The sequence below is a fragment of the Gossypium arboreum genome, chromosome 8 (assembly GCF_025698485.1).
Source record: "Gossypium arboreum isolate Shixiya-1 chromosome 8, ASM2569848v2, whole genome shotgun sequence".
Classification (NCBI taxonomy): domain Eukaryota; kingdom Viridiplantae; phylum Streptophyta; class Magnoliopsida; order Malvales; family Malvaceae; genus Gossypium; species Gossypium arboreum.
Window position 1 is genome coordinate 97,227,090 of NC_069077.1, and position 16,106 is coordinate 97,243,195.

At 33.8% G+C, this 16,106-nt stretch overlaps 1 protein-coding gene across 1 annotated transcript; it reads left to right on the plus strand.

The window, feature by feature from the left end:
- Positions 1 to 894: 894 nt before the first annotated feature.
- LOC108468426 (agamous-like MADS-box protein AGL8 homolog) lies at positions 895 to 3,875 on the plus strand. The gene is made up of 6 exons (XM_017769311.1): positions 895 to 999; positions 1,647 to 1,709; positions 2,857 to 2,921; positions 3,004 to 3,103; positions 3,458 to 3,499; positions 3,831 to 3,875. The coding sequence occupies exons 1-6, from the start codon at positions 895 to 897 to the stop codon at positions 3,873 to 3,875; spliced, it is 420 nt and encodes a 139-aa protein (XP_017624800.1).
- The last annotated feature ends 12,231 nt before the right edge of the window (positions 3,876 to 16,106 follow it).

Genomic DNA, 16,106 nt, shown 5'->3' on the forward strand with positions numbered 1-16,106 from the left:
AATTAAAAACTTAAATATTTAATATTTAATATTTTAGTCCATATTTCAGTTAAAAAGTTCAATATTCAAAATTAAAAAAATTCCAAAAAAATGATAATTTGCACAAAAAATTTGAAAGAAAAAATAGAAAAAAATATGTTAAAAATGAAAAAATTAAAATTGAGCAATAGTGGCATTTTTGGTAAAAACGCCGTAAAAAGTTGAGTTATAGTGGCCTTTTTGGTGAAAATGCCGCAATAGATTCGAGAATTAGAGACTTTTTTTGAAAAACGCCGCAAAAGGCCATTATTTTTTATACCAAAAAGGGGAAATCAAAATCCCGCTCACTCTAAAAAAAAAATTTGGTAACCTGCTCGTTACTCCCTCTTCTCATCTCCGTCGCATGCCCTAAATCCCCCAAATAAAAGTTTGTACTTTCTTTTTTCCTTTTACTCTCAAAATTTGCCCCCAAATTTCCCATTTCCAACGATACCAATCACACTTCTTATTCCTTTTCATTTCACTGCACTAAATTCACCCACCATAGCTACTCATTTTCTCTCGATCTATTAGGGTTTCTTTTAATTATAGGCTTTCAAGGGAACGTACAGTTTCCTTTTAATTTTATCGGTGATTTCTATGGTGACGGAAACCCTAGATGACAAGAAACCAGAAGAAGAGGAGGTGATAGATAAAGGAAATGAAGAGGGAAGTAATGAGGTTTTGGATAAACAAATTGAAGTTGAAGAGAAGGAGAACGAGGAAGAAGAAAAGAAGAAAATGTGGAGGAAGAGAAGAGGGGGGAGGAAGAAGAAGAAGAGAGGATGATGAGGGACTAAAAAGGTCAAATGTAGTAGTAGAAATGGGAGTTCTAGGAAATTTGGTCGAGATTCGGCTGAGAAGAAAGAGCTAGTGATGCCTAGTAGTGATAGGCCTACAAGGGAAAGGAAAGTCGTAGAAAGGTATTCAGCTCCTTCTGTTGCAAGGTCTTCCTCGTCTAAAAATCTGTCAATTGAAAAGGTATGCTTTCTTTTCTGGATATGCTTTCTTTTCTGTATCTCCATGTTTAACTTTGATGATTTTCTTTATTATTTAAAAAGAAAACATACTCTGATCTGGTAGGCTAATAAGTTTATTCCTCCATAGCCTAGTTCCATTTCCTTTTTGTAGTCATGACAGTGGGTCTTTACCTATCGTAAGTTGCAGTTGTCACCATCAACATTTTCGTAGTGGATTTTAGCTCTAATTTATTTTTCCAGATCATTATGAAGGAGAAGCATGATCTTCATGTTTTGAGTTCTTTTTAGCTGTTATATTCTTGTTGATATTTCTATAATGAGGGTGTTAAGTGCCAACAAGTAACAACTGGTTATTTAAGATTACTTTTTTTATGCTTTATAGCTTGTGAAACAAGCTAATCTACCTCATAGTGGATTTTGTTCAAGCATCTTTGAGCTATTTCAAGTGCATTGCAATATTTTAAGTTATTTTTGTAAATTTATTAAAAATAGGAATTTTTTGGCTGTGAAATATGGATTAGACAGTATGGTGTCAAACACCTTGTAAGTTTCATCTATATTTTTATTGTCTTTTTCGTTATTGTATTCATGATGATAGCCGGTTGTTGAAGTACTAACTTTATGTTTCAAATTATTCTTTACGTTCAGCTTGTGAAAGAAGCCATTCTGCCTCGTATTCATGGCTTAGCTCTTAAAACAACTGTTGTTGCGGTATGTATGCATATTTTTGCTAATTAACTTTAATTATATTATTTTGTCATAATTTATTAGATGTAATAATATGAATAAACATTGCCATGTGATGTAGGACAATTCTCCAGAATAATTTTCAGTATCAACGTTTTTCTGTTACCCAAATCCAACCTCCTAACATAATATAACTTACATAAGCTTCATAACTTGGTGTTAAACTCGTGAGTAAATAAGGCCCAGCTAATCCAAATAGAGAGACATTCTTCATCAATATTTCATATAACTTATTAAAAAAAAAAAGGCCTGTCTTTAGATATTTAGTCTGCTTGAAATGCATATGTTAGAGCTGCTTTCGGTTAACTTTGTGCATTGTCCCTACTAGTTCCCTAGAAAGACATTTGAGCCTCTTGAAGAATGTGAATTTAGGCCATTCATGAAATTATAATATTGGAAAAAAGAAGAATGGAAATAGTGAAGTGTGCTTTATTATTGCTTTTAGGAAGACATCTAAATTCTATCTTCTTTCTTGTCATTCAATAGTATTCATAATGCTCATCCGAATTGAATGCAACAGATACAACTGTTTCTCAAAGTAGGTGTATAATTTTTTTTTTTGTAAAGGTTAGTAATTAGTCTTGGTTGGTCTAAGTTTATGTTCTCAAGAATCCTTGCATCTCCATTTAATCAGTTTTGTCAAACCTTGCTCGTTGTCCACTGTGTCTGTATTGTCTATTTTTAGATTTCTTTGATTTGTATTGTTAATATAGATATTACCTCATTTTTATTTTTTGGTCTAATCATGTGAAAATTTTTTAATGTTATTTGTTCATTCAAGTTTCTCAAAATATTTGGTGTGGTTTTTCTCATTCTGTATTGGTCCTTCTATAGTCCTTTTTAGTTGGTTTAGAAATATGTTTGGAAAGGATCCTTGAACGATATGAAAGATACTTGTATACTGAGATCCAATGTGCTACAGATGAAATTCAACATAATGTAAACTCAACCCTCCTAAAATTTATTTTACAAATCTTTAATTTTTTTAAAACATGCTTTTTTTGGTTTCATTTTGAAAGGGGATGTTCATGGATCAGACCTTGAAAAATTTGAAGACACCAAATCTGTTCTACTTGTTGACTTGGGATGACTTCAATATGTTCTTTTACAGGGAAACTGGACCTGGGAACATGCAAAACCTAAAGCTAGAATGGAGACTTTACAAAGAAACCTGAGGTACCCCCAATGGCTTCAAATTTCAGATACATTCAAGGCATGCATCTTTCTCTTTTACTAAAATAATTAATTATATTTCTAGGCACTACAAAGGAGAAGATATCCAGAATTTGAGTCTTAGAGAGCTTCAAAATTTGGAGCAACAACTTGATCCTGCCCTTAAATGCATAAGATCTAAAAAGGTTTAAATCACTCCAACAATATATATACTAAAACATTATTTTCCTTAGGGTAAAAGATTTTCATGATTTATATTTTAAATTGGTACAAAATTTTATCGTATTGCTTAAAAATAGCATCTCAACCACATAAACAATTAGGGGTGAATTCAAAAATCTTTTAAATAGACCATTTTTCATTTTTGAAGAGTCAAGTCCCTGCTTGCCTTTAAATTTTCCCCTCTAGTTAAAACTTTTTAATAAACTCCAACTTTGAATATCAAATCTTTTGTATGAGAAGTTATGCATGCATGCATATAATTTTGCTTATAATTCTGCAGCAATATAACTTGGCTGTTGATAATGTTTAACTTGTAGAATCAACTTATGGTTGAATCAATTTCTAAGCTTCAGAAAAAGGTATGCCATGGTTTCTCTTATAAATATCTAATTCTTGAGCTCATTTTAAGTATTCTACTAAGCCAAAAATGTCAAAACCAACTTTCATTGTATTATTTTAACATATATTGTGCTCTGATTTTTTCATTATTTCTTTTTAAAGAATCTGACACCTTATATTAAAAATATATCAGACATGATATAGGATATAATTCTCTAATAACTCCCCAAATATATGAAAAATCTCATATTCCTGTCTAATACGAATACATGTCTTATTGTAATATCCAAATCCAAGTAGCATATATATGAAATTATGAACTTGAGCTTGCTTGATTTGTTTCATATGCAGGACAAAGGATTGCAAGAACAGAATAACAATAACAAGAAAGATTGATATAAAGCTTTATCACTCTTATCAATCACTTACCATCTCCTTGATCACCATGTTTTCCAAAGGTAAAGTCATTGATTATATACATAAATTCCTAAAAAGATAAAAGAATACCAAAAATCTCAATATTCAGCTTGCTTTTTCCTTTTTCTTGTCATGAATAGACAAAAAATGTGATGAAAATGATTATATTCTCACCTACCAGGACAAAGAAGGAGAATGGCTGATTGCAGGCGATATTCCATGGTAGTAAGAATATTTTTCTTTCCTTTTCTTGGTTCCTTACTCTAGTTTTCTTATTACAAGCAACCTTTGCGAATAATAGTAATCATGGAAGGAGTACAAGAAAAAAACATAAATTTTTCCGGCATTTATAAACATTTGCAATCCTTTTACATTATCTTCTCATAAAAAAAGAACTTTAGTCAACTTAACATATTGGACCGAATTTAAATACATACGCAAGTTAAGGTTAAAATTGAATTTATGAATAGAGTGTCTAAACATGCAAAATGAGTGAAGTAGTCATAGATATTCTAAAAAAAGTGGACTTCAACACTATTAAGTGTTCTCTTGTTGCTTTTACTAGGTTAAGAAGCGAATGAAGAAGCCTATTTATGCCTACTACCAATTGGACTATTTCTACCAGAATCATCGGAGGTATATATTTTCTACCTTCACTATAAGTTTTGTGCTCCATTATGTGCTCTATTGCTTGCTGGCTAATCTTTAAAATGATGTTAAGGATATCTTTTTTTTCATTAGTAGACATCATGCAATATTTTAACTAATACTATTAGCATTTACCATATGTTTTTTACATGAATCCATATGATTTTTGGGTTTTATGGAAGTTTGTATCTCTTAAACTTGAATAACAACCATCAGTATGAGTTTCTATTAATGTTCTCTAGATATGAAATCAAATTGTGTTGAATTATATTTTAAAACCACCGGAAAATGTTTGTTTCCTCTTAATATCAAAATCTAGAGTCTAGAATCCAGGCACCTTGGTGTGGATAATTGATTGTAACTAGATTTAGGTGCCAAAGTGACGATGAATCTGATCATTTGGTTTTGCATCCTTTAGATATTGAAGGTACGACAGAGGATTCAATCTCTTCAAGCTGGAAAAGCCAAGGCTTAGCACCTCTTTAAGTGGAATGTTATTTAATGTTGCATTCCATGGTCTTTCATCTTCGTCAGAACTTGAATTTTGTGTTATGGAAACAGGGTTTTGTAACTACCTTGTGTACTAGCTTCTTTAACCCTGATGGTTAATTATTACGAGTTTTGTAGCTTCTTTAATAATTGGTCGAGTTAATATAGATCAGATGAGCTGTGAGGTAGATTGCTCCTTTATTTAAACATAATATTTAAATTCTAAATTTAAATTCATTAATTTTTATATTTAGTTTTAAAGTTAAAATTTTAATAAAAAATTTAATTTAATTAATATTTTTTATTTATCCTTAAAAGAATATAGTTTAAAGTTCAAATTTCAAAAATAAAACATAATATAATATTTATCAGAGAAATAAATATTATTTAATTAATTTTTTTAAAGGTCATATTCTTTAGCGGCATTTGAGGGAAAAGCGCCGCTAAAGGTCATGTTCTTTAACGACGTTTGTGAGAGAAGCGCCGCTAAAGGTCATGGTTTTTAGTGGCATTTGCAGGAAAAGCGCCGCTAAAGGTCATGTTCTTGCGGGAAAAGCGTCGTTAAAGGTCATGTTCTTTAGCAGCTTTTTTTACATAAACGCCACAAAATTTAGCGGTGTTGTCTTTAGCGACTCTTAAAAACACTGCTAAAAACCTATTTTTTTGTAGTGTATTTTTAATATTATTTTATGTGTGCTGGCATGTTTATAAAGGTGCATGAAAATTTTGGTGAATTAATTTTAGCGATTTCATGCTTAGTTGTGAAAAAGGACTAAATCACATAAAGTGCAAAAGTCTCAATTTGATAGCTAAGGGTGTTAAATTGCTATGTATCATAAATTGGGGGTCTTTAAAGGGCAAATAGACCCTAGAATAGTGCTTGGCCGGCCATTAGACAAGGAAGTCAAAATTAGGTGAGGTTTTAGTGACCTATTTTGACTAGTTATAATATTAAAATAAAAACAAAAAGGCTTCATCTTTTATTTCTTCTCTTCCATCGAAAATAGCAACCATTAGAGGAGTTTTTGAAGCTTAAAATTTCAGCCACTTAGTCTCTCTACACGTAAGAGATCTTGATGGTTTTTCTTGATGATTTTTATACTTTTAGAACCTTTGTAGCATAAGCTTTCAAATAGGGGGACTATTTTGCTAAATGGTTGAAAGTCTAGGGTTTTACCATGAGAGTGTTCATGTTTTTTTTTTTGAAATTTTATGGAAGAAAATGAATCATGGTTGTGAAGTAAACAACTTTTGTGAAGTAGTTTTCATGGAAACCCTAACTAAGGGCCATTTTGCACAAGTTGTAAAATAGTTGATAAATGTGTGAAATAATGAGAATTTTGGGCTTCTCCTAGTATGAAAAGTATTCAGCTAAGCTTATTTAATGAGAAAATATGATAAAAATCGACTTTTGGACGAGGGGTAAAATGGTCATTTTTTGAAAGTCTAGGGGCAAAATGGCCAATTTGCGCAATTATGAATTCTCGAGTGTCTAGATTAATATGCTGATGAAATGAATAAATTTCTATCATTTTAGATCAAGAATTACAAGATCCAGGCCTAGACTGGATAAAAGAAAAACAAGTGGACTAAGCCGAACTAGTCGTCTACATTTTGTATACTGAGGTAAGTTGTATGTAAATAATACAACTACATTGCTATTATATGTGTTTGAATTGATATAGCATAAATTGCTTACTTGTGGCAATGAAAATACATGATAATAATTGAGATAATAGAACTCCCGGATGAACCTTAGAACAAATCGAATATTCGTGCCATGACATTTGGGTCATTTGTGCGCTAGTGTAAGACATGTCTGGGACATGCATCGGCCACATTATGAGAGCCAATGTAAGACCATGTCTGGGACATGGCATCGACATTGAGACGAGAGCTAGTGTAAGACATGTCTGGGACATGCATCGGCTTCGAGATATAAGCCAGTGTAAGACATGTTTGGGACATGCATCGGCTACGAGATGTGTCAGTGTAAGACCATGTCTGGGACATGGCATCTGTAATAGTTCGATTTTGACCCTAGTCAGAATAGTGGTTTTGGGACCACAAATCCTAGTTTAAAAAATATTTTAGTATTATATTTTGTGTCTGTGATATGTGACTTTACATCTGTGAAAATTTCTGTGATTTAATTTGTCTGTTTCTGTGCTCAATTATACAAAAAGGATTTAATCGCATAAAAGGTGAAATTAGCATGCTACATGTTTAAAGTATGTATTTGAAATGGCTTTGGACTAATGGGTCCTTATGTGGTTAATTGACCATGTAATGTAATAAATGACCTTGTTGGATATTAGTAAATGGTTTATTAATGTTTAAATGCAAGGGTATTTTAGTAAATGGTTTAATAAATGTAATTATGATAAAATAAAGCATGAAATGGTTTTTGCATGTTCATCATTTTGGCCGAATATTACCATGGAAATAGGGTTTGAATGCTCAAAGTAATTTGGCACTTTGAGGAAGCAATTGTAAGTCCATTTTGACCCAATTTTTAATAATTTTTACGTTTCTGTGATCATTGCTTCGTGTTCTTCAAAGCCCATGTCTAAATTTTTGTTTCTGTTAAAGATTTCATGAGATGCCACTATTGATATCATTAGTTTTGAAATGTTTTTTGGATGAATTATGAAGGCTTGGTAGATGAGTTATAAGTTTTGTCTTTGAATTTTGATGTAATAGAGTCATTTGGACTAATTTGTGAAAATGGGGTTTTGAAAGACTAAATTATGAATTAATTATGTTATTTGGATTTGTATGGAAGCTATGTATATTTGGCCAAGCTATAGTCTTGGTGAATTTTTGCATATTTATGATTTTGTGAAAATGGACTAAATTGTCAAAGTGTGAAAATGTAAGGGTTAAAATGCAAAGTGCCCTAAATATGTGTTCATGGATTATTTTGAATGAAATGAATGATTGACTAGTTGAATTTGAATTGTATTAGATCAAGAACAAAGAAAATCGGACTTAAATATGGGGAAGTCCAAATTAGTCGAATAGTCTACTCGTTCCGTCCGAAATCCATCCGAGGTAAGTCAAATTACAATTACGTGTTAATTGAAATAAATTTTGTACATATAAACTGTAATCTATATTGGATGGCCTTGAGTGCCAGATAAATATATTGGAGTAAAGTATGATAATATTTTAACATCTGAAAAGCTCTGTATGTTTCTAAGAAAAGTTGATATTTGTTTGAGACATTATGTAAGATCGTGTCTGGGACACAGGCCTCGATTGAGATTTACGTATAAGACTATGTCTGGGACATCGGCATCGTATCTGATTTTGTGTAAGACCTTGTCTGGGACAGAGGCATCAATATTGAATTACATGTAAGACCACGTCCGGGACGTCGGCATTGTACTTGTTTATGAGCATCTGTATCGTTTCTGACCCGTCTGAGTACGAAATTTGATATTGAGTATATGAAATGTATAACCTATGTAGGTACGTTTGTATCGTACTAAATTTCAGAATATGAAAGACTCTGTCTCTGTGAAATATATGAGGAAATAAAGCATGGCATATATGCAAACAAAGGAGCATGGTTAAGTTTATGAATTATTCTATGAAATGGTTATGAATCTTTATGGTTGAATTGTACTTATATGCTTTAGTAGTTAGACCAATTGTATTTGGCTTACTAAGCTCTTTGTAGCTTACTCTGTGTGTTTACTATCTGTTTTACAGTTATCGTAGCTACTGAAGGCTCGGGGATAGTTGAGGATCATCACCACCCTATCAATCTCATTTTGGTACTTTTGAAAGTGTATTTTTTTTAAAGTATGGCATGTATAGGCTAGAAGGTCTATGTATATAAGTTTTGATGTGTATATATTATTCCATATGAGTTGGCTAGCAAATGAAATGTTGTTGATGGTGCCAAATGATGTATATAAGTTTTGATATGTATATATTATGCCATAGGAGTTGGCTAGCAAATGAAATGTTGTATATAGTTTTGGTATTTGGTTGATGGTGCCAAATGATGTATGGTTGTAGTGTTTTATGAGCTAATATGTTTTTGTTATAATGAAGCATGTTTTGAGCATGGAATTGGTTGGAAATTTTGGTATGAATGTTGTATATTATTGCTTGTAGGATTAGACCCAAAAAAGGGTGGCAAATTTGGCTTAAACCAAGCCTGCTTGGTGCCACACGATCAGGGGACACGGGCGTGCCTTGTGGCCGTGTAAGAAAAGCAGTATTCACCTAAGAACCACACGGTCTTGATAGATGGGCGTGTCATATGGTCGTGCGCTAAAGTCAGTAGCTAGCTAAGTATTACAAGGCCATAGTACACGGTCGTGCCTATTGGCCATGTGAAAAAGTCAGTATAGGACCTATTTTTGGCACGGCTGGTTCACATGGGCGTGTCTAGTGTCCATGTGTACCACACAGCCTAGTCACACGGGCGTGTGACTTTAACAGTTTGAGATAATTGGTTAGGTTCTAAAAATTTTGAATAAGTTCGGTTTAGTTTCGACCTGTCTTTAAATGTATATTTTAGGTCTCATAGACCATAATTAGAGATGATTGTTTATGAAATGATGTTAAATAGTATCTGTGATTCTGAATTGGTCCAAAATGTTTTGTCTGTCTGGTAATGCCTCGTAACCCTACTCCGATGTCGGTTACAGGTTAGGGGTGTTACATTTTATTGGTATTAGTGCTATGGTTTAGTCGGTTCTGGGACTACCATAGTGTATATGAGTCTAGCTATACAAGCCATATATCTGAATCTGTGATAGTGTGATGACTCCTGACTTTGAAATGTGCTTTTATATAGCAAATGAATCCCGATCGAGCTGTAGCTGACGATGTTGAAAGCAATGCGCCTGCTCCCGCGCAAGAGACGGTGCAAGATGATTCACGACCGGCTATGAGTAGTCGTGAATGCGAGGCTAAGCAAGCCTCCTATCAAATGATGAATGAATGGTTCACCCAATACATTAGAACCAATTCGACTGTACAACAACCTCCACCCCCGGTTAATCCTTCTCAAACTCTTGATATGCCACGAGTGAATTTGGTACAGTTGAGTAGACCACCGGTTGATAAGATTAGAAAGTATGGGGCTGAAGAATTCTGAGCTACAACGAATGATGATGCTGAAAGAGCCGAATTCTGGTTAGAGAATACAATACGAATGTCTCTGAATCCTGAGGAATGTGTTAAATGTGTCGTTTCACTTCTGAGAGATACAGTGTATCATTGGTGGAAAACTTTAGTATCTGTGGTTCCGAGTGAACGGGTTACTTGGGATTTCTTCCAAGCTAAATTCTGGAAGAAATACATTAGCCAAAGATTCATTGATCAGAAACGTAAAGAGTTTCTCGAGCTTAAACAAGGTCATATGTTTGTTACTGAATACGAACGTGAATTTGTAAGATTGAGCCAGTATGCTCAGGAATGTGTATCGAATGAAGTAATAATGTGCAAAAGGTTTGAAGATGGACTAAACGAAGATATTCATCTGTTAGTTAGGATTTTGGAAATTAAAGAAATGGTAGTGCTCGTTGAGTGAGAATGTAAAGCTAAAGAATTAAGTAAAGAGAAAAGAAAAGTTGATTCTAAAGCTAGAGATGCTAGAAAGAGATCTTCGAGTAGATCATTTCAATCTATGTCAAAGAAAGTCTGAGATGGTTATAGTCGTTCAAAGGCTGATATAGGACATTTGAATCAAGATCGAGCTAGATTGCATTCTAATTTCAAAACTCCTACTACTTCTGTTGCGAGTGTCAAGAATGTCTGATCTAAGAGACCTAAATGTAAACACTGTGGTAAAATACATCCGGGAAATTGTAGATTGAATGACCGAGCTTGTTTTCGATGCGGATCTCTTGATCATTTTGTAAGAGATTGTTCTAAACTTGTTGAGTAAGAGAATGTACAGAATTCGAGACTGAGTAATACCTCAGCTAGAGGTAGACCTTCCAGAAATTCGAGAAATGCAAGTGGTGGTCAAAGAGCTACTGTGACAGCCCAAAATTGACCCTAGTCGGGAAGTGGTTTCTTAAAATTTCACCTTGGAAAAAGATACTCAGATTTGGCCGTAAAGGCAAATTGAGTCCGAGGTTCATCGGACCATATGAAGTGTCCGAACGAGTCGGTCCAGTTGCGTATCGATTGATTTTGCCCCCTGAACTTGAAAAGATTCACGACGTCTTTCATGTTTCGATGCTTCGACGTTATAGATCTGATCCGTCGCACGTAATTAGTCCATCAGAGGTTGAAATTCAAGCCGATATGAGTTATGAAGAAGAACCGATTCGTATCCTAGCTCGTGAAGTGAAAGAGTTGCGAAACAAAAGGGTTCCGTTAGTAAAAGTGTTATGGCTCAAACACGAGATGGAAGAAGCTACGTGGGAACCCGAGAACTCTATGAAAGAGCGTTACCCAAACCTATTTACCGGTAAGATTTTCGGGGACGAAAATTTCTTAAGTGGGGGAGAGTTGTGACAGCCCAAAATTGACCCTAGTCGGGAAGTGGTTTCGGTACCGCTAAACCGAGTTACCGAAATGTTTGAATGTAATATTTATTGTCTAGAATATGTAATTATGAATGTGTAAAAATTTCAAGCTTCGATTTAGTCGATTGCATGTGAATTCAGTTAGTAGGACTTGTGTGACACTTTTGAAATGTGATAGGCTAATCTATAAGGACCTAATAGTGCATGTAATCAAAAGGGAGGACTTGCATGTCAAATTTCCCCCCTAAGTGCTAGTGGCCGGCCATGACAAGGGATTATGGGCAAAAACATGTCATAAAACATGTTGGGACAATGGTGTATGTAAGAAAAAAATAAAAATAATGAGCATGGGAATTTAATAATGAAAGGAAAAAAAAAAAAAAAGAGAATGGTGAGTGTTCCCCCCCCCCTTGCCGTGAGTTGAAGAAAAGAAAAGAAAAAAAATTTGTTCATCCTTTTCATTCTCTCTTGACCGAAAATTCTAAGGAAGAAGAGGGAGTTCTTGCTTCATGTTTGGTTTGGAAGAGGATTAGGAAGAGGTTTGACCATACTTGTATCAAGATTAAGGTATGTTTGATGTTGTGCCATGAGATTCATGCATGTTTTTGGTTGCTAACTTGATGTTCTTATTAGCCCATGGTTCAAATCCTTGCTATGTCATGGGGGAGGTATTCAGCCAAGGTGGATTTTGTGTTAATGCCATTGCATGTTAAATATGAAGCTTGTTAATGATACATGTGATGGTGGATTGATGACTCTTGGATTTTCTTTTTAGCATTTTGAGTAAGACATTAAGTTTTGGAATTGATGGAATGGAGAGTATGCTTAAGTTGTGTTATGAACAATTATGTGTTAAATCGAGGTTTGCTAAGCTAGCTATTAAGGTGAAGTGCAATGTTAGTGATTGATTAATAGTGTATATACATGTATGCATATTCGGCCATCAAATTAAGAGCATAGGTGATGATGAGTCTATGCTTTGTACATTCGGCCATATATATATATATGCATGAGTGATTGGAGTATTGATAGTAGGGCTATAGCATATAGTTATGAGCCGAATAGCTAAGAGCATGAGGTAGCAAGATAAAAATTTTACCATGCCGTTCCGTATGTCATAAAATCATTAAAATGTGAATATCAATATGTGTAGCAAAGCGGTTGAATGAGTTAATTTATTTGTTTAAGCTCAAGATCCTAAAGGAGAGGCGTCCAACAAGGGGAAATCGAAGGTCATCGAGTAGCCGACTTGGAATTATTTTACACCACACAAGGTAGGTCACTAAGCATATATTTTGTATTGATTTAAATAGACATAATGTCTATGTAATTATGCCGAAAGGAATGATAAATTTATATACATGTATGTATGTGGTGATGAAAGTATTGAATGAAAAGGAAAGAGGTGAGATGTATTGAGTTGTTGATTTCGGCACTAAGTGTGCGGGTATAAACATTTGTGATCATGAGAATGGCACTAAGTGTGCGGGTTTAAAATTTGTACAGAACTAAGTGTGCGAGTTTGATCATATAGCAGTAAGTGTGCGAGTTGATTATATAGCACTAAGTGTGCGGACTCACTATATGCTTTTGAATCACTATTGACACTGAGTGTGCGACATTATTGAGTTGATCACGGACAGCGGATCGGGTAAGTACCTTGAGTTCATGGCTAATAGGCGCTATGTTTATATTTGGAGTTGAGCTTGGTAAGTTTTGAACCTATGTGACAATTTAAATTGAAGTCACGTACATAAGAATTATCGTGGAATAAGTGGAAGGTCATGTAGTTGTATGATTGTAACGAAAACAAAATGGTGTATAAAAATGCCTCAAATATCCTATTGATTAGTATATGGAATGTGAATGTGTAACTTGGTATGAGATTGGATCGAAAGGTTTAAGGAACTATGGTATAGTTCGGTTTGAATGGAGTAATTAGCCTCATTCCATTTTATTTCCTCTTGTGATAATGTTATTAATGGTTGGTAGTGCTTTGCTTATGACTTACTGAGTTATATACTCATTCGGTGTTTGCTTGTCACCTATTTTAGGTTTCTTGGACACGACTTTTTGCGTATTCGGGACCGTCATCGAAGTCATCACACCGCTAGCAACTTTTGGTATTTTCTTCCTAGTTGGTCTAGGAGAAACATTTCGCATGTATAGGCTACTATGTTTTGTTTGAACTTTGGTATGTAAAACTTTGGATAGCCATGCGAAAATGGCTTATATCGTTTTAGCATAGTACTATAATCGTTTTGTATGTTGATCACTAAGAGGTATGGAAATGTTTGGAAACGATTAGCCATTGGAATGGTTAATCATGATTGTACCTTGTGCTATGTATGCAAAAGGGCTAATTGAATCATGGAAATTATGAAATAGGTAAAATCTACCTTAAAGGCAGATGCTGACAGCAGCAGCGACGTGGAAGTGAAAAATCACTAAAAATAGTATGAATGGAATTAAATAGTGAATAAATTATTTAAATGAACCTTGATGAATCTAATTTCATATGGAAGGAGCGAAACGGTCATATGAGTTGTATGTTATGAGATATTTCGGTTTTCGTGAAACAGGGCCAGAACGGTTTCTGGATTCCCTGTTCCGACTTTGGAAATTCATTATAAATTAACCAGATATAATTAGGATTCATGTCATATATGTATAGATTCCTCTTTGAGTCTAGTTTCTATAGAAACAAACTACATCAGTATTGAAGCCCTGCACAAGGAGATATTCAAGTTGTAACGTGCGAGGGTCAGTGTAGTCGACCCCTGTAACATGGGAGACTTTAACTAATAAACTGTACTAATTGGCCCAACCAAAAATTCTAGAAAAAAATCTGTAGATGGACATATGAGTCTAGTTTTAGGAAAAAATTACGAAACTGATTTTCGAGTTGTGAAACTCCAGATATGATTTTTAAGGCGACAGTAACGCAGTAACCAGCTTGTCTGAAAATTTTTTTTTATGGACTGTGAAACCAATTAAGATAAGTCTGTGGGCACCTTGTGTTCGACTCCGGTAACGGACTCGGGTACGGGGTGTTACAATTTTATTGGTATCATTTGTAAAGTACATTTGTAATACAAACGAAATCGAGTTCACATAGCAAGTAACTATTACTTACCATATACTTAACCTTTGTACACTTACCGTTTCCATAGTTACCAATTACCAATTAAACCTTTCAATACCTCTAACCACTTAATCATATGCACTCATTTCGTGCGCATACACAAATGTCTATATATGTATTTAGGAGCTTAGTTCTTTAGTTCATATTCACATTAATATTTCAAATAATCAAATTATGACAAGTATTAAAGTTTCGTATACGTATATAAAGGACTAAACGTATTCCTTATCACATATACATAAATGACCAAACGCAATCCATACCTTGTATTTGCACATCTTGCCGAATACAACTCAAATTAATAAATTTTTATGAAACTAATTAAATCCTTATCTCAAAGATATACAAATGTCTTCGGTTTGAAATAATTCAAGACACTCAGCCATAGCCAAAAAAAAAAAAAATCCGAATCCAGTTACCAGTACCAAGCCTGCAGGACTTTAAGCCCGGATATATATCATCATAGTTAATTAACAAAGTTGTATACACATCAATTCACATACCTTCAATTTTTCCAACACGGAAACACATTAATAAGGTATCACTTCATTCGAACTTATTCGTATCTCAATATAGCTACTCTCATTTCACGAGAGCCATTAGGCCACATCACGTAGTCAGCGAGTCTTAGTCCGGATACTGTCCAAATTCCATGTATATTTAATCACATGTTAGCACATTTCACACAAACTATCACCATTGTAATTCATTAACCTCATTCGAATATAAGCATATAGTATGTACCTTACCTTCATGTCATAATATCATTCGACTTTAATACATATATATATATATCCCTATCAATAAACTTCCGACTAAATAAGAAAATACACACATGACTTACATTCTTCTCATGACAACCATTCGGCTAAACAACATATAAGTCACTACACCTTCAATTTATAAAACTATCAACACATATTACATATACATTGCTTACGTTTATAAAATAGCCATTCGGATAACTTACACACATTTAAATTTTAGCCATTTTGGCCCCACAATCTATATATTTATCTTGTACATCAATTCAGCAATAGCTTATAAGCAACTCAATTAGTTTCATCAATGTTTACAACAGAATCACAGATTCACTACAAGCTGTTTTCTTGAGCAATAATCATTAAATTATTTCTAACTAGAGCTACGGAACTCCAAATGAAGTGATGTAAATTTTCCCCGAAAATAGACTCATATATCTTCTATCCATAAAATTTTCAGAATTTTTGGTTTGGCCAATCAAAACCATAATTTTCTTAAAATTTGACCTATTTCACTGATCGACTATACTGACCACTCTTCACTACGAATCAAATTTCTCATTGTACAAATTTCAAAATATGTTCTTGTTTATTTCATTTGAAACTAGACTCATTAAGGAGTCTAAGAATATAAATTTTATCTTATAAAATTTTTTTTACTATTTAT